This window comes from Rhea pennata, chromosome 22 (genome assembly GCF_028389875.1).
Source record: "Rhea pennata isolate bPtePen1 chromosome 22, bPtePen1.pri, whole genome shotgun sequence".
Classification (NCBI taxonomy): Eukaryota; Metazoa; Chordata; class Aves; order Rheiformes; family Rheidae; genus Rhea; species Rhea pennata.
Window position 1 is genome coordinate 834,669 of NC_084684.1, and position 21,027 is coordinate 855,695.

General features: G+C 47.4%; 2 protein-coding genes across 5 annotated transcripts in view; both read right to left on the bottom strand.

The window, feature by feature from the left end:
- The window catches only part of IFFO2 (intermediate filament family orphan 2), a 37,968-nt gene extending 31,521 nt beyond the window's left edge, over positions 1-6,447 (bottom strand). Inside the window, exon 1 of the mRNA XM_062593305.1 lies at positions 5,837-6,447. Within this exon, the coding sequence (XP_062449289.1) occupies positions 5,837-6,447 (611 nt within the window). The remainder of the gene's footprint in view (positions 1-5,836) is intronic.
- Positions 6,448-9,604: 3,157 nt separating this feature from the next.
- Positions 9,605-21,027, bottom strand: part of UBR4 (ubiquitin protein ligase E3 component n-recognin 4) — an 81,252-nt gene continuing 69,829 nt past the window's right edge. For all 4 annotated transcript variants that reach the window (XM_062593536.1, XM_062593535.1, XM_062593534.1 and 1 more), the window contains 9 exons: positions 20,500-20,718; positions 20,117-20,230; positions 19,277-19,419; positions 18,817-18,942; positions 17,794-17,988; positions 15,743-15,967; positions 12,285-12,375; positions 11,548-11,710; positions 9,605-10,796 (listed from right to left, as the gene is read on the bottom strand). In XM_062593536.1, the coding sequence (XP_062449520.1) occupies positions 10,732-10,796; positions 11,548-11,710; positions 12,285-12,375; positions 15,743-15,967; positions 17,794-17,988; positions 18,817-18,942; positions 19,277-19,419; positions 20,117-20,230; positions 20,500-20,718 (1,341 nt within the window). In that variant the 3' untranslated portion in view covers positions 9,605-10,731. The remainder of the gene's footprint in view (positions 10,797-11,547; positions 11,711-12,284; positions 12,376-15,742; positions 15,968-17,793; positions 17,989-18,816; positions 18,943-19,276; positions 19,420-20,116; positions 20,231-20,499; positions 20,719-21,027) is intronic.

Consider the following 21,027-nt stretch of genomic DNA (forward strand, 5'->3'; position numbering starts at 1 on the left):
GGGAGCTAGAAAATCTTTTATTATGGTCTAGACACAAGGCTGAAGAGCTTCAGTTAAATGGAAAGATGTACAAATACACACTGTTAAATTTTTAACATTTTTCACCCCAGCTAGCAATAAATATCTATTCTTCTTGTACAAACATATACACACAAAATTCATCCCTCCAGTTTAAGCGTAGGCTGGACATAAACATACGGATAGTGACTTAAACCACAAAGAAAGCGCAACATCCTGTGAATATTTTCAGCAAAGTTAAAAAAAAAAAAAAAAAAGAAAGAAAGAAAGAAAGAAAAAGAAAAAAGTCACAGGAAAGAGTGTGCAGGAAGCCTCTGTAAGACCTGGCAGAGCATCGCCACGAAACCTTAACCACAAGAAAGCAGCTGTTGAGCTGCACGGGGATCCAGTCCTTTCTTTAGCTACAAGCCCAGCACTCAAGCTGCACGACTGCAGCGAAAGCCTGTGACTGCGCATGAGGAAGAGCTAGAAATAACTTGTTTCTAGGTTTGTTTTCCCCTCAGCCTTAAATTGCAAGGATCTGCAGAGATTATTTGGGTTTAAGATCAGAGGTATTTGGGGGATTTTGTTCCCCTCCCACAGACCTACTCAGTCCTTAAGTTCTATTTTGGAAGTCTGCTTTTTTGTCTTCAGAAAATCCATGGCTTCCCTCCATGAGTCACAGCAGGAATCAAAAGGTATATTCAAGCTATACACACACCAAGCCTTGTGGTTCTTTCTCAGCAGAGGAAGTTGTTCTTTGAAGACCATGGCACAGATCCTAGCCCAAGTTTCTCTGAAACTCTAACCACAACGCGAGGCGGGAGGGATTTTTCACCCCATCATAGCCAATTTAGTTGGTCTGTGAATTGGTTATTTTAATCGAAATTTAGAATTATCAGTTAAGTAAAGATAAAGTTCAGAATAAATAGTTACCTTATGTAATTTAGAAAAGAATTCCAAATCAGGCTTAGCATCTTGGCCCTCTCTGGTTGCTCCCATTACAAGGCAGGTTAAGCAAGGCACACACACAGTTTTATCTGCTTAAACATTTAACTAAGCACAGCTCCAATCCCACTTGAGTCTGTGGAGCACTATTAAAAAGAAGGATCAAAGGAAAATAGGCTCCTCTCTTTCCAAAAGTTTTCCTACTTTACTACAGTCCAGAAATCCCTGCTTCTACTTATATCAAGACAAAAAAAAAAAAATCAAAGATTTGTTAGGAGTACTTCAGATAGTCATGTATATTGTGAAAGCACATCTTTGAATTTCATTAGAGAAACAAACGTGGCATGATTTAAGGAAAAAAATGCATCTAACACCTAAAAATGAATTATTCTCAAAGGGTTTAATTTTCACAGCTCCAAGGAGTTCAACCCTGCAACTACAAAGATTGTTTTCTATTACACAGCCAAGTTTCCCCCCCTCCCCTCACATTAGACAATTTTGTTTATTTTTCAGAAAGAAACTACCAGTCCCACCAGTGCAAGTAACTATCTGCTCAACACTGAATATCAAATTTCAAGAGAGCAAGCATCTAACATCAGACTTGGCATCTTCTAAGGGGTATCCAGAATCTCCAATAGCAGGATGCGTGACTACTTTGGAAATAGGAATACTAAATAAGTGCAGTGAAAAGCCACATTGAAACATAACTACTCCTTTAAAATGTAAGGAGTAGAAATATCAGAATTAAAACTATATGGCTGCGCACAGAGAACGCATTATTACCAACTCTGTAACCAATTGAAACGTGGACAGCAGTCCAGCATGCTGATTACATTCCTCTCTGCGCCTAAAAAAATGGTTTTTCAGCGGGTCCGTATGTAACATTTGCATCTTGTTACCACTGATATTTTAGCTTTAAACGTTTTCAGACATTCCTCCGGGGTTTGTCTTAAGCACATTTTTATTAAGTTCCCTCTTTTAAAGAACGAGACCCAGTTAGTTTTGACGCGCGTTGCCTTTGACAATGATAATCTTTGTCCTCTCCAGCTGCAGCAAATTTAAGGTAATCTCTATTTCAAGTGGACTTTATTAATCTTCCAAATGAAATTCCATCCTGAGGTAAAACAACTATTTCCAGTTCAACTGTTAGTAACGGTTAAGACCCTGCTGGAAAAGACGACTAACATCTGGCGGACTAAGTACCCGGACCAATGGAGAACGAAATTCTGACACCTTAATAGACCGATCCAGGCAAGCGTCCGCACCGGCGCTCTCCCAGGCTCCTCGCGGGGGAAGGCCAGGAGGCTGCAGAGGGTTTGCCCCGGCGCAGCAGGCTCCGGCTGGCGGCAGCGTTACAAGCGTCGCCTCGCCTCCGAGGGAGGTCTCGGGGCAAGGCGCCCGCGGACGCGAAGGAGCCGGCTCGTGAGGAACGCCCGCGACGCTTCAGCCTCGCTCGGCCGTGCGACCGCCAAGAAGGGAAAAGCGAGCGCGTACGCTTTCCTCCTCCCGCGGCGGCGCGGGTTTAACGACCCGGGCGCGCGGTTCGGCCGGGAACGCGGGGCGCCAGATCGCGCCGCGGCTGCGCGGCCCCCAGCGCGGCCGTTACCCAACGCACGGTCGGCTTAGCGGTCGCACGAAGGCGGATGATTTCCGCCCCCCACTTTCTTAACGGAAAAAGCTAATTCCAGACAGAAGTTCCAAAAGCATTTGGAATCAGATCTATTAGCAGACCCTCCTTTAAATGTTAGCAGTGGTTGGAAAAAATATAAGAAGAAAAAAAAAGTTCAATTTTCATATAAGCCTTTCCTCCGATCGCTGACTTGGGTGGCTGAAACCATAGCCCACACTGTAAAAGCACAACCAATCACTGTAGGTATGACTGTAGGGTGAAGACATCACAGTTAAGTAAGAAAAAGATTTGAGTTTATATACCATTTTTGTGAAATAACATGATTTGATTTTTTGAAAAGAGTAAGTTTTGTTTAAAATAGTTGCCAGGCTCCTTAGGGAAGCCTTTTCTCATTTGTACTTCAGACATAAGCAAAATGTTGGTAAAATACGATCCAAGTCTAAGAAAAATGATTTTGGGGAACAGAACAAAGGAGCAGAACACATTTTCCTAACAGAGAAGCCATTTATAATTCCAAAAAGTGTTTTAACCCAAACACAGAACTTCACTCGGAAGAATATTGCTGATGATCGTCAGCTATTACTTCCTAGCAGCAGCAGTAAAACCATCTTCAAAATCATGATTTCACCTCTCAGTTCGACCAGTGTGTTTTCCAGTTGAGAAGAGGGGGTGGGAGCGAGCCGGTGTCCTCGACGACACCAGGCACATCACATGAGCCAGACGCTTCCGACCAAGAAGTATGCGCGCTCTTGGCCAAGTAATCATCTGCCTGGTGTGTTGATACCACAGTGTTTTCCTGGTAGGTAAATATTTTAAAACAGAAGTGTTTGCTAGCTGTGCCTTCCTTAATCAAGCAGTCACATTGGAGGGGTGGAAAAAAAGCCTCAGTTGTTTTAGGGGAAAGCTGTAACACATCCCTACCTGCTTAAGCGTTCTCCACGCCACGTCCTTCCACAGCGGTGCCGCGAGGGACCAACCGCCTGCTCGGCCAAGCGCCTGCGCTTCGAGCTGCCCAAGATGCCTGCTGGCCTCTCCCTGGCCCCAAAACCGAGTGAGAAACACGTGCAACCCCCTAGCAACACCTCCAGGAGACAGGCACAAGGCTTCCTCTCCAGCTGCAGACCACTTCGCTAAATACAATTTGGTCATAGAAGGGTTCACAGCAAGATAGCATAAACCCAAAGCATGTGTTTATGTACACGTATGTCTGTACGCGCACAAAAGACAAAACTTCATCAGCCCAGAAACAACGCTCGCTTGCACCAATCTCCGCAGGATTACTGACAAGCATTGCAACACCACGTTAGCTCGTGCTAAGGAAATCAAATTGACTAATCTGCTCCAACTACTCAGATGAAAACCGCCCAGTAGTACTTCGTAAGCACGCAGAAGTGTGCTCAAGGCCACAAACCAAAGGGCCTACCTATCCCAAAGAGCATGATGTGGGATATCTATCAGTGAAGGTCACTGAAGAATGGAATAATCATTCCTATTACTCAGTAATGAACATACCATAAAAGACACACTGCAAATATAATACTAGAGTGGTACATGCTGATTATGCATTAACCACATTTTATTTCCAAGCGTTAGGAGGAAAGCCTTTTCTAGGAAAAGGAAGGGTGTTGAAAACAAGCATCTGTAGCTGCCTACAAGAAGTCTCGCCGCCCCCCTCCCAATACATTTATTTGGTTTATACAAGATCCATGGCAATAACCGTACAAGCAATTACAGCTGAATAAAGATGCTGGGGGTAGAACTTGCTGTACAGAAGAGAACGCCAGACAGCGTTAACTACATACTAGTAGACAGACCTGAACTCAGACCACCCTTTAGCCTCCTCTTGTGTAAGGACAAAAAAGCAAATACCCATTAAAAAGAGGAAGTATCACCAGCTTATGGCAAGATAACTTGCACCCAACACATATCTTCCTTAAACAAAACATTATCAAACGCAATTTCCTTTCAAGTGCCACTACACCCGTCTCCTTGGTACTAACTACAAAAACACCACCATGGCATGACTGTGTCTGCTGGACAAAAACCCCTCCCTTTCACCCAAATTCAGTAGGGAGTCCAGTCACGGTACTAAGCTTGGAAATCAGGGCATCCAAGCTTCAAGATGATGCACTGGAAGGAGGTAGTACTTTGCTGGTGAACAAGTACACCAGAAAATATTACTCGTACAGCATATACCTGTCTATAAAACTTCTCCAAATGACGTTAATTCACAGGAACTGTTAAAAGCTGACGACTAGAAGCATACAGAGAAAACACTGCAGTTCTGCCACACTGGAGAGAAGAAATTAAGATGTGCTTCATAGGCCGCAGAGCCAAGAAACGCTGGCTGCCTCCAGAAAAAAAAAAAAAAAAAACATACATTGTTCTCCAGTAAAATAAAATAAAATAAGAAACGAGCAAACACACTTTAGGGTGATAAAACCTGAAAAATGGGAGCATGCACAGCAGTCCCAAAGGACACACAGCTCTTCAGACAACGCAGGAATCTCCCTGCAGAATCCCAACTCCCCTTTTTTTCCTGGCCACCATCTCCATCACAGCTACGGCGAGCAGGCAGATATAGCAAAACCAAAAGGCTCACTGTCAACCGCTAGGAAAAAACCATCGTGTGAAAGCCCAAAAAAAAAAAAAACACCCAGGCTTTGCAGTAAGCTAAGAAAAACCTCAAGATTACCGAGGTTTGCAGAGGCTACCATTATGGGGGTTTTAATAATTGGGTTTGTGGTCCTCTCACCTATTTTTATTTTTAACCAATTCAGAGAAACATCTTTGAACGGAAACCTTCCCCTGCAGTATTTGCAACCCAAATATTGCAGCACTGAGCTAATTCAGGAGAGCTGGCACGCCGAATCGACTACCGGAGCCATCGGCTCAAGAAGAAGGGGGAGGAGGGAAGAGAAGGGAAGAAAAAAAAAGACGACGAGCTAAATTTAGGAGCAAAGCAATATTAACGAGGGATTAATTCTCTTCTCCAGAGAGGGATATTTTGGAAGGGAGGGGGATTTTTTGGGGGGTGGTGGCGGTTGTTTTGAAGTCAAGCTGACGACGCTGCTGTGCGGACAGTGAGGGCAGAGGGGCCTGCGGAGGAGGGACCCTCCGGTGGTCTGCGGCGGGAGGAGGGGGTTTGGGGCGGGGGGGGGGGGGGGACGACCTTCGGGGATGCTGAGGGCATCTCCCGGGGTGGGGTGGGGGGAGCTGCGCCGGACACACACACACACACACACACACACACACACTCACTTCCTCTTGTACTCGTCGCGCTCCCGCTTCACTTTGGCCAGCACGTTGTAGAGAGCGCGGATCTCGGGGGTGATGGTGTCGATCTGGACGCCGACGCCGTCCGGGTGGATCCAGGAGACGCCGGGACCCTGCAGGGTCTCCAGGCCGCCGCCGCCCGTGCGCCGCACCTGCGTGTAGCTCCAGATGGTGCCGGGCAGGCGGCTGTAGTGCTGCGGCGGCGAGAGGGCGGCGGCGCCGGGCTGCGGGGGCACGGCGTCCGTCTGCACGGCCTGGTCGCGGCAGAAGGTCTTGTAGCGGAGGCGGCGGTCGCGCTCGCTCTGCTGCGCCGCCAGCTGCTTCTCCAGCAGCCGGTTGCGCCGCTCCAGCTCGTGCACCTTGGCCAGGAAGCAGCGGAACCGCACGTTGAGCCCCTTCAGCAAATGGATGTTGGAGCCCAGGTCGTTGCGCAGCGCCGCCGTCACCGGCGGGCCCCCCGCTGCCGCTGCCGCTGCCGCCGCCGCCGCCGGGCCGCCGGGGCCGCCGCCGGGCCCCAGCGGGCAGGGCGCCCCGCCGGGGGCCGCCGCGCCCGCCGAGAAGGCGCGGGCCATCTCGCCGAAGAGCAGCGAGTTCATCATGCTGCGGGAGCCCGGCCCGGCCCGGCCGCCCCTGCCCGCCGCCGCCGCTGCCGCTGAGGTGAGTGGGGGGCGGGGGGAGGAAGGGGGGGCCGGAAGTGGCGGTTTAACGGTCGGCGCGGCTGAGGCGACGCGACCGTTGGGGACCCCAACGGCCGCTAACGGCTGAGGGGGAGGGGGGAAGGTGCCGCGCGCGCCGCCGCCGCCGCCGCCTCGCGCTCCTGCGGCAGCCGCGGCTGCCTCTGCCGCATCCGCCGCCGCTGCCCGGGCACTGAGCGGCCGCCGGCGCGGGGCGGGCCCGGCTCCGCCCCGCCGCGCCGCCGCCGCCGCCCGCCGCCGCTACCGCTGCGGGCGCCGCCGCCGCCAAGCCCCGCCCGCCGCGCCGAGGCCACGCCCCCGCCGCCGCCTAACCACGCCCCCTGCCGCAGAACCACGCCCTGCGGCGCGAGGCCACGCCTCCGCACCGCCAGGCCACGCCCCCCGGCCGGCAGCTCCACGTGGGCCCCGCGGCGAGGCCGGAGCCTGGGCGAAAATTGAAAATAAATGCAACAAAAACTGAAAAAACCCAACCAAACAAACAAAAAAGGGGGGTTCCCAGCGGGACGTGCTGTCCGGCCCTGCTGCCGCAGCCGGGGGGAACAGCCGGGGCTGCTTTGGCAGCTTGTTAGAATAGTTGAATACTGGGTAAATGACTTTAATAGTGAAAAAGTAGCTAAAATTCGCACTGTTAGTGCTTTGGGCTTCTAGGGAAGCTCCCTCACGGGTAAGATTAAATTAGAGAGACTGAAGTTTGGTGACGGCCATCCGCACGGAGCGTGCTGCTTCAGCACAAACTAATGTACGTGTTATGCAAGGAGCATTAAGGTTTTAGCTGCGCCTTTCCCACTTTCCCTTCCGGGAAGGCAACGTCCTGGGCGGAGGCGCCGAATTAAACTAAATGCAGGAAAACGCCCGTAATTCCTCGCTCTTGTTCACGCCGCGGCTGCCGACTCCCGACGTCGGGTGACGCGGATAGGGCACGGGGTGCGGGGGGAGGAACAGGCAGCATTTCCCAGGGGAGAAATGAATCTCCCCTCCGGAGAAATGAACCTGTCGGGATGAACGTCAACTCTGGCTTTCCACGTCAAAATACATCCGGCCAGAAGCCTCTCGGCCTGGCCCTGATAAGCGCTTTGCTGCCCAGAGATCAGGTCAGCTCTGGCACTGATTAATTTTTAAATTTTTTTTTTTAATTTCCTCCCAAATTTTGCAAGCTGAGCTGGGCGGAAATCAGATCCATTTTTAACCCCCAAGTCTCTCTTTTGGAAGCTGTTAGCCGCATCGTTTCAGCGCGCGACAGCCAAAGGTGGACTCAGAGTATTAGCAAACAACGGAGAACAAAAAAGTGGCAAAGGCAAAATAAATAATTAAATAAATAGAAGCTCTCCAAAGGCGGACGGGGCGGCTCCTCGCCTCTGTGAGGAGGGTTTCGCCTGTTAGCGGACGGCGAAATTCATACCGGGGGCTGAGGGCTGCTTTTCTCCCTCTTGGGGCACTATGGGGCACCGGAGCATCCCGGCGGTAGGAAGACAGGATGGAAAATATCAGAGAAAAAACCCTCGCGGGGCTGGAGGGGAAATTGGGAGGGAGATTATAACCCCCTGTGTTGCCCTGCTGCAATAAAGTTTAATACGAATTAGGAAAATAATTAAAAAAAAAGCGTGCTTTCCCAAAAGCTCCGCTGAACCGCAGTGCCGAGCGCTTCCGCCAGCCCCACCAGCGCTTGGACATCGTGCAGCGCCGCCACGGCTCTAGCGTTGCACACGCGGGCTGCGACACCTGAAGCTTTCCAAAATATTTTTCATTTTTGCCCTTCCCTAGGGCTTTTGGAGCTCCTATCGCTATTAGCTATTTGTCTTCTTTTTGAACGAGGCTTCCCCATAAATCACAGCCCTCTCCCACTCTGGCCGAGCAGCACTTGTTACTGCTACCCCGCTTTCCAAAATCCGCGCCTGGACTTTTGCAAAGGCCTCCAGGCTTGAGTGGTTTATTGCCAATTGGCCTTGCGGAAATCCGTTTATAGGACTCTAGCCCCTGCTTAAGGCTTCCTCGGGGTTGTAAAATTGTCAGTGAACGAACGATAATCGTGTTCGGCTCTAGGTAAGCTCAAGCATTTGCTGATACAATTGCACCGGAGGAGGAAACAACACAACTATTCTATTTTCTTTTCTGCAGCTATAAACTTTACGAGCTTCTGTAACAGCAGAGGCTGTTTTGGCAAAAGACCTGTGCCAGCAGAAACAGGATTATACCAGGGTTTGCATCAGCAAACGCTCGTGCAACGCTGAAGTTACCGTGCTTGCGGGGAAGACGGCTACCGCGCAAGGCACTTGTAACATCCTTCTGTTTCCGTGAAGCGACGACAGTGGAGCAAAAGCCAACGATGGACCACGCGGCACGCTGGGGCTGCGGCAGGAGGGAAAAGCTATTGCTACAGCGAAGTGAAAAGCTGATTGAAAAGGCACCGTGGTTTCCTTCGCGAATATTAACAGCGCTTGCTCAGAGCGGGGTTTTGCCCAACTTTATACAAAAAAAAGAGATGTAGGAAGGGGAGATGTGTTATCAGAGTCTAAATATATGCCAATGAAGGGGGGAGGATAATCTAAATGGTGTGCAGGGAGCAAATCTTACCAAAAATATGCAGCTGAAACGCATTGGGGCTTCAGTCTTGCACCTGAACTCTGTGTAGTGGGAGATGCGTCAGAACCACAGTAATAAAAACCCAGGTTCTTGGGACCTGCTTACTGCCGCTTTCAGAAATTACACCGAGTGGAAAGGTCCTTTACTTTTGGAAGCAAAAGGATTTTAGTAGTGTCTGACTTCTTAGAGCCAGGCTGCTGTACAGTGTCACTGGGTTGCAAGTTGTGCATCCACCCATAAACACGTTACACAGAGGTGAAATCAGCACCCACGGAGGCGAGGAAAAAGCAATCGCGTGGCTTCACCCATTTGCTAATCACCAAACCATAACCCATGCTCAGCACTAATAGAAGGCATCAAACAGGCTGCCTGGTTATTCAGCCGCTGAGATGATTATTATTTACGGGGTTGCGTTGCGCACCGCGTGGCGGGCCTGCGTTAGGATTGCGGAAACTCAAGTTCAAACAGAGACGAGAAAGACAGGGAAAAGCTTTATTAGAGTCCAGCTTAACCGTCCGTCAGGCGGGTTACAGGATGGCAGAACTGATGGCAGAGTAAGTTACCAGCATGCAGAACTCGCCGAGAAAAGGCAAGGCTGTATTCAAAAGGGGTACGCGGCTTCAAGCCAAGGGACGCACACCAAAACACAAGCTTTTGCTATCGAAAGAGCAAGCAGCCAGATCAAGAAGCGCCCAGTGTCTGTTCTCCATGCATTTTGCTGAAACTGACAACTTTACTGGATAGAGAAAAAATATTAAAATAATAATAATACTAAAAAAGCTGAGAGTAGCATCCGTCCGTCCCTTTCGGAGGCAACGTTGCCATCGGCACGCTACCTGAAGTGATAAAACGTACGCTTGCTTTGAACGCAGCCTCGGTGGGAATAAAGTCAGCAAAGACACTGTGAGAGGCAGGAAGCCTCCGAGAGGGGTTAAACTCCCCGGCGCCACGGCAAACGGCTGCAGCTGGGACAGCAGCTCCCGTCGCCCAGGTAAGGCAGGGAGGGAAGGAAACGCTCCCCTTGCAAGCCACGAACCTCTCGGGCAGGAGGAAACCTGCTCTGTCGTACACAGAGGCGGTAAACACGGTGTCGACCCGCTTTCTTGCTCACTGCAAGTCTCGTTTCCTGCGCGCTCCCTTGTCTGTGCTACGGGCCAGGAAGAGCAGCTGCTCTCAGCCCTGAGAGCAGCAGCTCTGAAAGAAAAGGTGAGAAAGAACCTAGCATTTAGGCTACTGTGTTGTTAAAATACTAGGCAAGCCCATCTTACCCATTTGTTTGATTTATTCAGCTTCACAGAGGTGCACACTAAAGCATTAAGATTTTCTGGTTTGGATTCCCCTGTACAAGTTCTTTCAACCAGTTTGAATACATGAAGCTTTACAGTTAGAAGCACTGAAATACAAGATAAAACAAATCTAATTCCAAATCACTCCAAGGGAAAAAAAATGTAGAAAATAAAATAAAATAAAATAAAAAAAAAAAAAAAAGAAACCAACAAACTGCAGCACTCCTCAGGGAAGGGACAGGCTGCACAAGGAGGAACACGAAGGGATGGAAGGCAAGCTAACGTAGTCCTCGCACGATGCGTCTCTGTACCGGTTGGCTCAGGGGATGGAGTTCAGAAGATCCTGGAGAAAGCTGTCGGGGTCACTGATTTCTGATAAGAGTCCTTAAAACAAAAAGAGACGATACGGACTCATTAGCTCGACAAAGCAGTTTCCTCTGCCCGCGTTAGGAATTTGGGCTAGGGCGTACGTATCATGAGTTAACAATGACAGCTGCAACGTTATTTTAGGTATGGACAAGACAAAGATAAACCCTCGCTGGACACGTGCAGAAGGCACTGAAGCGTGCGTCCATTAAATCCATATGACGCTTATTCTTGTGCGACAGAACGAGCGTAGGGACCCCGCTAGCTGGCTGGCAGCTCTACGCTGGAGCACTATTAACTCTTAACAGAAGCAAGAGTAGCCTCTCTGCAGGTGAATTTTCAGCATCTCTTTGTTCTCGGGAGATCAAATTTCCTACTGTAGGAACTCCCACGGCACAGAACTGCAGTCTCCAGTACCCGGTCACATTACAAATCTGCATATGAGCAGCCTTTAAATCACCTATACCCCCCAAGACTCGAGCTGTGATGCAATTACACGTGTTTTGCAAAGCAGGGTGTGTGGGGGGTGGGGGGGGGGGAGCCGCACACCTGCAGGATCAGGCGAGAGAAATTTTCCTGTCTGGGGATGTCAAGCAAGTCTGCCAAGTGTTATTGAAATGGCTTAGGCAACAGCGAGCGTTGAGGTCTCCTCCTTTCCCTGTCTCACACAAACAAAGTGCCGCAACAGCGCCTGGAATGCTGTTGTCTCAAGCCACTGGCAGTCACCATTTACATAAGACAGCCTATAAAAGGTAAAGCGAATGCTTACCAGCCACATCCAAAAACTCGGAAAATGTTTCAACTGGCATGAACTCCTCCTGGAAGGTTTTCAGGGCCTTGTCTGCGGCTTCGTGTATTGGCATGTCGTTGTGTCGTATAAATTCAGCCAGAGAGTAGGACCAGCCTCCCTCTGTGTTACTGGTAGGCACCTTCTGCGAGGAAGTGAGACCAGTAGTGCAAATTAGCCCACAGAAATAACCTTTCGGAAGAAGAGCTCCAAACCTGATGCCTTCTCCTCGGTGCCCTTGAACTCCAGTTCCCTGCCTCGTAAAGAAGCCTCCTATACGACCTCTTAACGTTTCTCCACGAAGTACCAAAAAAGGTCGTGGGCATTTTCTCACTCGAATTATTTAACCCTCTTTGGAAGCCCTAAGCAAACATCTGGTGGATGACCCCACGTCCCCCTCACCCAGCCGTTTCCCTGGTGCAGCGCGGAACATCCTTGCTCGAGTGAACCAGAAATAGAATAAACAGGCAGAGAAGCGAGAGAACAACACAGGAGGGCTGCGAGCTCCGAGAACCGCTCGGTTCCTCGGGTATCAAATTGCTGCGGGTACACAAGCACCGAACAACTCTTGCAGCCTTTCTGTCTGCGTAAGCAGGTGAAATTCTAAGTTTCCAAGACTCTGGAAGAAGGGGTTTCAAACTCTGCCTTCTCTTTGAAGCGTGTGCGCAGGTCTTCAGATTAGAAAGCTGACGCAGATTAACTGTAATGGTTTTTCTTACCTTGAACATGTTGTAAATGAGATCTACTAGGGCCCAGAAGAGAAGGCCAGAGCGGTACGTTGCATATTCCTTCATTGTCTTATCTGCCAGCCTGGGAAGATAATGAAATCAATCTCCGAGTTAATCACTTTACCCCCCTTTGGTAACCCGTTGATGAATAGCACGAAAGCTGAAATGGCCCAAAAGCCCATCAATAATACGCGCGGGGCACGTCTCGGAGTGCACCCTTGATTTCTGTCCACCGACTCCTACGGCTACTAAACTGCTCTACAAGCTGTACCGAGCGTAACCGAGGCAGGTCAGTCAGGCAAATCTGAATTCACAGGATGGAAAATAAGCACAGAGGGAAGTGGTCTGCTAAGACTACGTAGGAAGACAACAGCAGAGCTGGGAAAAAAAAATGCATGGCAGTGGTTTGAGTATAGGAGAGTCCTGAACCCTGTGGAAATGAGTAATTCTAGGTTTCAAACAGTCTGTATTAATGGCAGAGAATAAATTTTCTTTGCTTTTAACTCACAAAAAATGGTTCGGAAAGACTCTGAGGGAAATATCCTGCCCTGGCCCCACAGAATAGCTTTGAACAAATGGAAGAATTTCAAAATTTAATACCTGCTTGATTATTCTATTGCCATGAAAGGACTTCTTTTCAAAGGCTACTGCCTAGCTGGAGAAATGCTATAAAAGGTGCAGAGCTGGTCCGGGATAACAATTTGCTCCCACAATTTGCTGAAGTTTACAGGATTAATCATGAACAGGTTCTGGCAAGATGGAACATCCTGCCAGCAAGTCTAATGGGTTAGGAATTTTCTTGCATGCGTTTCACAGGTACATCTGGCTTCATCACATGCTGCCTCCTGCCCACTCCTCAAAGGCTTTGAAAAATATGTATACATATTTTTATATATATTTTATATACCTTTCATATACCTAGAGCTAGTCCTGCTGCCACGGACACAAGCCATCGAGACAAGGCATCAGCTAACTATGGGCCCAAGCTTATGTCTTGTGAAACAAATGCTTTGCTGCTCTTATTCTAAGCAGCTATGAATGCGTGACTACGTGATCTTGGTAGGTGGCAGTCTGCTCGGGCAGCAAAGCTTAATTATTTAAAGGAAAACCAATTAGTAAAGGTGACTAAATTTCCACGGGAAGAAGAGCAACTTAGAGCAGGGCTAATGCCAGCCTCCCAAATTCTGCAAGACAGAATTTTCTTTTCATTTCTTTGATCTAATCGGACTCTGTTCCTTTAATTGAAAGCTGAAAGGCCCTTGTGGGTTAGGGCTGCGTGGCTACCTTCTGCAACAGCTACATCCTATAATAGCCGCTGCATTTTCATTAATGTAAGCTGGTTCAGCCTCATCAGCCAGGCATGGATTTCCAGCAGAAAGTCAGACATTAACACTTGGGAAGTCGTACTGCTCTCATGAATATTTTAAAAAGGTCAGAGTCAGGAGCAAAGGGAAAAAAAAATCCAAAAGGACACCATCCCCTCAAACCCCGCACAAAAACTACACTGCAAATTGTCTACAGGATTTTTCTAGCCTGAATTCTTGGGTCAATAATAATCAGCGGATATTCAGTCAATTGATCCTTTTCTTTGGAATTTGTAAACAGTATTAGTAGAAATTAAATTAAAAAAAAAAATCAACTCTCCATACTGGTAAGTTTTGCCACTGGGTTTAAATACGAGATGTTCCTAAAACACGGTAGGTGCTGAGCACTTCTCACTTGGGTCCTGCACGTAAACCGTCACAGCTGCAGCTCGCAGCAGAGAAAGGATGCTGGGCAGCTGGAGAAAGCCCCCGAGCACAGGACAGGGCACTGGCAGCTTGCCTTACTCCTTGGCTACAGCGAGCGGCATCTTCATCAGCAAGGTCTGCAGGGGCTTTTTAAGAACACAAGTTGATCCTCAGCTGCTTTTAGACGCACGGACAATTGCTATAGCAACTTCTCTCCAGCTTCCCCGGTGAGAGTAGTAGTGAACCCTTGTATCTTTCTAACCTTCGGTCCACACCATCCCGACACACTCCATATGGTTGCATTCCCAGATAACGCCCCTGCAGAATGCTGATTCTCATCTTTTGTACACAGGCAAATTACTCCAATGTTACAGGTGTCAAACTACCTTCCCCTTTGGCTTAGCCTACAAATTCATGGCGTTGGTACTTATCTGCAGAGCACATCACCGTCCATCTCCTCCTTCCTGGCTTCACCACAAGAGTAAATAAGCTAAGACGTTGGAAATAAGAATTCCCATATTTCTATCTCTGAAAAGCATTATCAGTCAAGGCTTCATGCTCTCTTAGTCTACAGGGATTAAAGAAAGCCCTTGAATAAACCTTGACATAATTCTTGACAACTATTCCCAAGTGTTTTCCCCTGAAATCTCACAGATCAGATGGTTAGCTGGAAGTTTCTGGCTATGTCCATTTCGATGCGCTTTTATTGCATACGTGCTTAGAGATAACTTGGGAAAGAAACAGGAATTAATTGCGGAGGGTTGTCCGAAACACGGAACGCCCGCGGCAAACCCCACAGGGACTTTCCTTTGCTAATCGCTTTCTCAGGCCACGTGAAAGGCAGCACGTCCTCGCGTCCGAGAAAGCAGACCTCCCGGGTAGCATCTCCTGTAGCCGCGAGGAACTCGAGCGGCGGCAACGGGAGACACGAACGCAGAACAGGCTGCGCTCGAACGGCAGAAACTACGCAGGAATCAATACGGTGGACCCCTTAAGGGCAAGGAAGCTCTTTTGCTTTTGATGCCTCTAATAGCATTGATGCATGCTGTGTTGTATGTTACTACAATGTAATGACTTTATCAAACACGTAATTATGTCATCAGAATAAGAACGCCCTTTAAGACGACTTAGAATAATAATGAATTCAGTCCTAATTATGACAGCTATTTAAAATCTTCCTTTCAGAAAACGGAATTCCCCCTCCTTCTCCGGAAATACTTTCTTTTGTCAGGCAGGCACAGCCATTTATTCTTGTATTTCTCAAGTGCTTGACAGCTGCTATTGATTTCCCTCCCTCCTCCTCTTTTTTTTTTTGAAAGCAACAGCATTTGATTTCTATTTCTATTTTTCTATTTAAGGAAGCTGTTGCACTGATTATAAAGAGCAAAGAAACAGTCTCTTTAGCCAAGGCAAGCACAGAGCATGCTAACGGCTCTGGAAAAGAAAAAATTAAAAGCACGACACATCTCCTGATACATCCACTCCGACAAGCACCCAGAACTGAATGCTCCTGCTCATGCCTCTGCAATGCAGAGTACGAAACTACTCAGCAAGGGTTAATATCTCCTATTCTAAAATAGGAGAAATTAACCTCCTATAATAGCCACTATTCTAAAATACGCACGTTCCTTTCCTTAGCTGCCTGTAAGCTGTGCTGCGGCTCTGACTGCTGTGACAGTAATATGGCAGCTGCAGAGCAGCGATGGGGTTGTGGCTAACCTGCTGGCTCCCCCTGGTGACACCACACGCGCGTGGGAGGTAACGAGAAGTCTCTTGAGGATCTCCACTCGCATGGCTTTCCACTTCTCAGGGGGCAAGATGTGCAGCGCCAGCACGGTGTAGTAATGGGGCCCGTCCACCTCGTAGGCACTCTCCACCCACTTCTCTTTGGGATGCTCCATGAAGCTTTGGAGGTTTTTCTCCTCCCTCGAAGTTGCTCGAGTTCTGAAACACAAGAGAAGCATCAGCAGCTGTTCCAACTCACCTGCTCATACACGTAATTTGTTACTTCTCAGAAGCTTTGAAGTACCACGTTCAAGCAGTTCTACCCAGAAAATAAGGCATCGCTCGCTTTGCACTCTCAGATCTTCCCCAAAGTCATCCACTAGTTAAGGATTTGTTCATGGTGAGACATACAAGCCTAGCAAACTCATGTTTTAGAGCTGTGTATAGCAACAGAGAGGTTTGCAAGGCGATCTGCATCACCCCAGTAGAGGGCAAGGCTATTATAAAGCCATTTTTCCCCCTTTTGTTCGGCAAAGAGTCAGGGCGGGCGTTCACCTTGTAACAACTCACCTCCTGGCCAACACTAAGCATGTGACTGCAGCTTCTAGACCTTAGAATCAACTTATATTATTCATATACTGCAAAAGCAATCAAGGATAAGATAGAAGCCAATTTCGAAGACAAAAAGATAGCATAGCAGCTATGCACTCTGAGCTACCACGTGCCTTGGGAAGATGCATCACTGCCTACCACAACCTCCTGCTCTACTTGATCAGAAAGCAGCTGCCAGTCAAGTAAGTTCCTTGATTTTGAAGTCAGGCATGCTTTCCCTACCAGGAATGCATAAAGCAGTATCCCTAGCAGACAAAACTCTGTCTAGCAGTCAACTCGGATAAACTTTTCCTTCGCTACATTATGCAGCAGGTAGCCAACTGATAGTTCTTCATCCTCTACATTTAATACCTTTAGAAACAAAGACTTTCTGGAAACTATGTAATGCATTTTTACACAGCAGCCACACAGTGGGTTCTGATCTCTCTAGTGCCACCAAACAGTTATGAAACGAAATGAATAGTTTCATTCATTTGTCCCTCAAGGGAATCAGTAAACAATAGTGTAGGGATATGGAGATAAACAATTTGTGTGTTGTTTTTAATATCTAAGAGCCAAAATGCTGATTAGTTCCAGGATGGAAAGTAAGCTGAGATTTCATTTCACTCAATTTGAAGTGACCTTGGTTTAAGAGACATATATATACCCTCATCTAATTAATATTACTTTCCTGTACCCCACTGTGTAAATAAAAGCCTAGTAGGCACTTTTTTTCTTACATACGATGTATTACCAGAACTAGCTCATGTTTTCAAAACTTGTTAAGTATCTACACATTTGTACACTCAGACATAGTGTCAAGCCAAAGCACGATTGATACTTATGCTTTGTATAAGTAAGTTCTTATAAAATAAAGGGAAGTGCTGTTATGCTGCTGTTAATTATTAAAAAAACAACAACAAAAACCAAAACACCCCCCATAGTCTTAAAAAAAGAGAGAGAGAGAGTCTAAGAACCTGAACACTACAGAAGAAATCTAGTGTCAGAACTTGAGCTGAAGCTGACTGTCACCTCAAATAATAATACCAGGGCTGGGTTTTCAATCAATAGTAATTACTTCATTGAAGTCTCCTTACTGCTCTTCCAAAACAAACTAAACTGGCAGTGTTCCTTTAATTTAATAATCCCATTGCTCAGCCCAGAGGTAATAATTACACCTAGAAGAGAAAAAGGAGATGATTCCCAACGTGCTTCTGTTCAGTAGTGTGTTCTGCTCCCTGTTAACCTGCATGTTCACAAGCTGCGACGCTTCACTGTGAACAATTTCAACCTGTAACTCTGCTTAAAACAGGCAGTTTGGTTCCTTCTAGAATTCGTGAGTTTTCCCACCTTTCTGGCCACATGCACATACAAGTCCAAATTGTACCACCTGTAGACCTGTTCTGAGATTAAGTGAGGGAGGGTCAGGCTGTTGCTAAGAAGGAGATACTGACGTGTTGAGGACATAAAGCACCGTGTGGATTATGTATGGAATGAGGTGTATGTTGCTCTCCCTTCCTCCTCCTCCAGTGTCTACGCTGAATGATTGCTCCATTGCAAAACGGAGAAATAGCAGTTTAATGTCATGGACGTTGAGCTGGTAGGTGGGTTCCCGCTGCCCTGTGCATTCCTGGAGGTACGTGTTGTGTCTGAAAAACAGCAGTTAGTGTTACTTTATTAAATATCCTTTAAAAATGCTGATTAAGTTTCCTCTCCTGCACCACAAATAATCCAAAAGCTCAGACCTGAGCAAATATTGCAGAGAAAAGCTTTAAAAAACAAAGGAGAACATGAAAACGCAAGCACTGCCAACTTTCTGTTAACCTCCCTAGAAGGGAAGCTCTTGGCTTGCTCTTGCAAATCCAATCCCATCTGCCTATACATATATTTTCCCCATGTTCAGGGCTTAGGGTAAAGCTCCTTGGCTTAAAATATGTTCGAGATGTTACCAAAGGAGACAGCTACATGGACTAGAGTATGGACAACATGATGAACAATCTTCATTTGCTTTTGGGAACTGGTCAGAATTCATCAGTTACTGACCTTCATTACTGTCCAACATACTTTGGAAATCTATGCAAGGGAACCTGTTGGTGTCAGACAGGTTTATTTAGTAAAGCGCCTCCCTATCTGAATTCTCTCCCACTCCTCAGACAGAATACAGGCACCCATCTGCAAGCAAGTCACTGTTATTAGCACACTGTATGTTCAGAAGCGATTTGGGCCTATGGAGGTAAAGAACTGATCAGGTCATGGATCAATGTGAAGCCAAGAAGCAGACAGACACCGGCTCTTTTTTCTGAGATGTAATCTGTTTTGGATTCCTTGACAGCAGAGTCTGAAACAGTTCAGGGTTACTAAGACTCAGCTGCTGTCCTCTTGATTACATGGTTTGAAACTTTCATGCCACTGTGGTAACATACTGCCTCACCTACTCCAAACGCAAAACAACTCGGGGAGTAACTTGGCCTACTCACCTTGCTAAGCAAGTAGCAAAAGCAGACTCTGGCACATGAGGTCCCCAGACTGGCAGGAGCCCATTACACTTTGTGTTGGCATTTTGTAGGGCTGCGCTCTCCCACTCTTCACGGCCACGAGCCAGCCTGCAGTGAGAAAGCAAGCCATGGCCAGGCAACTTAGAAGTAGGCAAGCTTTTGTCAAAGAAGTCATCAAGAAAATGGCAATTCCATAGCTCCTTCAAACCATGCAGCAGTTATTTCTAATGATAGTGGACTTCACCTTTTGGTGCTCAGGCCTGACCTCTCTTTTTTTGTATTAAAGCAGACCACAACAGAGAAGCCAGTGGCAGTCTCCAAGCTACCAAATGACCAACTCATAAGCAAATCCATTTTGAGTTACAAGGGCAAGTCCCATACCCCAAAACCACCTTGAAATGTAACATCAACCAGCACTACTCCGCCCGCAACCACAGCGTACCTTACAGCTGCAAGGTGACAATCGTAATGGACGATGTTGAAATGAGAGACTGTGCTGTACCCCTGCTGTTTTCGGGGCTTGTTCTCAAACTCCTCCAGTGCAACACGCTTGGTGAATGTATAAATACCTAGGACCTTCGTTGGCTGCAACAAAGACAACAGCGTGTTAGAGTTTATTCACATCTGTAAACAGTTCACGCTTTATACTGGTTTGACACTGCACTGACTCCTGTCTCTTCGGGCCATTAAGGCAACAACCTTCCTACTTCAACCCGACATGGGTCAATTCTTTTTTTCCAGTAGGAATGAAAGTAAGATACAATGAGTTTGAAGGGGTTTATCACAGCAGAACTCAAAACAGAATGACACGCACACACATACATCCACTCGAAACAAACCGCTGAGCCCCCCTCTGAACACACCACCACCCCCAAAGGTAATTGCTACAGTTAAGAACAAGCAAACAAGCCAGAATAAATTGGCTATAACAAACTATAAACAGAAGTCAGCAAGGCTGTTCTGATGCTTCTAGTATCATTCAGGGGCTGAGGGGCAATGAAGGAGCTCTAAAGAGTTCACTTGGTCCAGAAACCATCTCAAATGTCTTGCCTAGAGCAATGGGTTCAATAATTATTGAGGAAGCCCTAAAAGATACAACTTTAAAAATAGACACACATACATACATACATGTGCATCTCTCCCTTTTCATTTCCCAACAACCTCTCGAACCAAACCTGCGATTCCCCGCTCTCCCAGGGCCAAAGCACCAAGCCTTGGCCAGCTGTATGCTGGCAAGTTTCCTCAGTGGATTAGAGGGCTTTACAAATGTTTCTCACTTTACCTGAAACTTGTATCCTTCCCTGCAGATGCAGCAAGTCAGACCTGGTTCTTCTATAAGCTCCTCCATCTGTTTAAGCAGCGCGGTCTTGGTCACTACCTGACCCTTCTCATTTGTCTGAAAGGGAGAATGATTCAAGTAGGTTGAAAAGACCACAATGAACAGCACCATCCCCACCACTGTATCAGGAATGCCCAATCTACTTCCCAGCCTGCTAGTAGCAACCATATTTACTCTCCCAGGGGTGCCAGACACACCATGGGCTTGAGCTCTCCAATATCTGTCAATAAATCATTTTACACAATTCCTTGTGTGGCAGTTTTAGCAGGACAGAAATAAAAAGATCGTGAGATCACTAGCCTGCCGTCAGTGCAAACAGACATTACCGTCATGCCCAGAGTGCCCAAGGCCTTTTGTCGCATTGCCATAGCCATACGCTTCTTCTCCGCACGTGTCTCCTTCCGGGCAGCATCAATCTTTTTATTCACCTCTGGATGTTCCCTCAGTGCCTCCAGAAGATTCTCTGCTAATGTCCCAATCCCTTCATCACTAGACACCTGCTCCAGTTTGTGCAGGTTTGTAATGGAGTCTGTACCTATCAGCACCTAGTTAAGATTGAAACAGAGCATCTTTTTCAAAAAAAAAAAAAAAAAAAGAAAGAAAGAAAAAAGGATTCCCACAACAGCAGCTGTTCCCTCTAATCCCACCCATAGCAGCTGAGCAGAAGTACGGATTTGTAACATTTTTCAGCAACTGTAGTGTTTTACTTTCTTCTTTGATGCTTCTACACTACGGACCCTGGGGCCTAAAGCTGTATATAAGACAGTGGCAATTTGCTTCTGCACTGGACATTACTAAAAGCTCAGATGTGAATGCTATATAAACAGCATTTTTAAAGTAGCCATTTGGCCTCG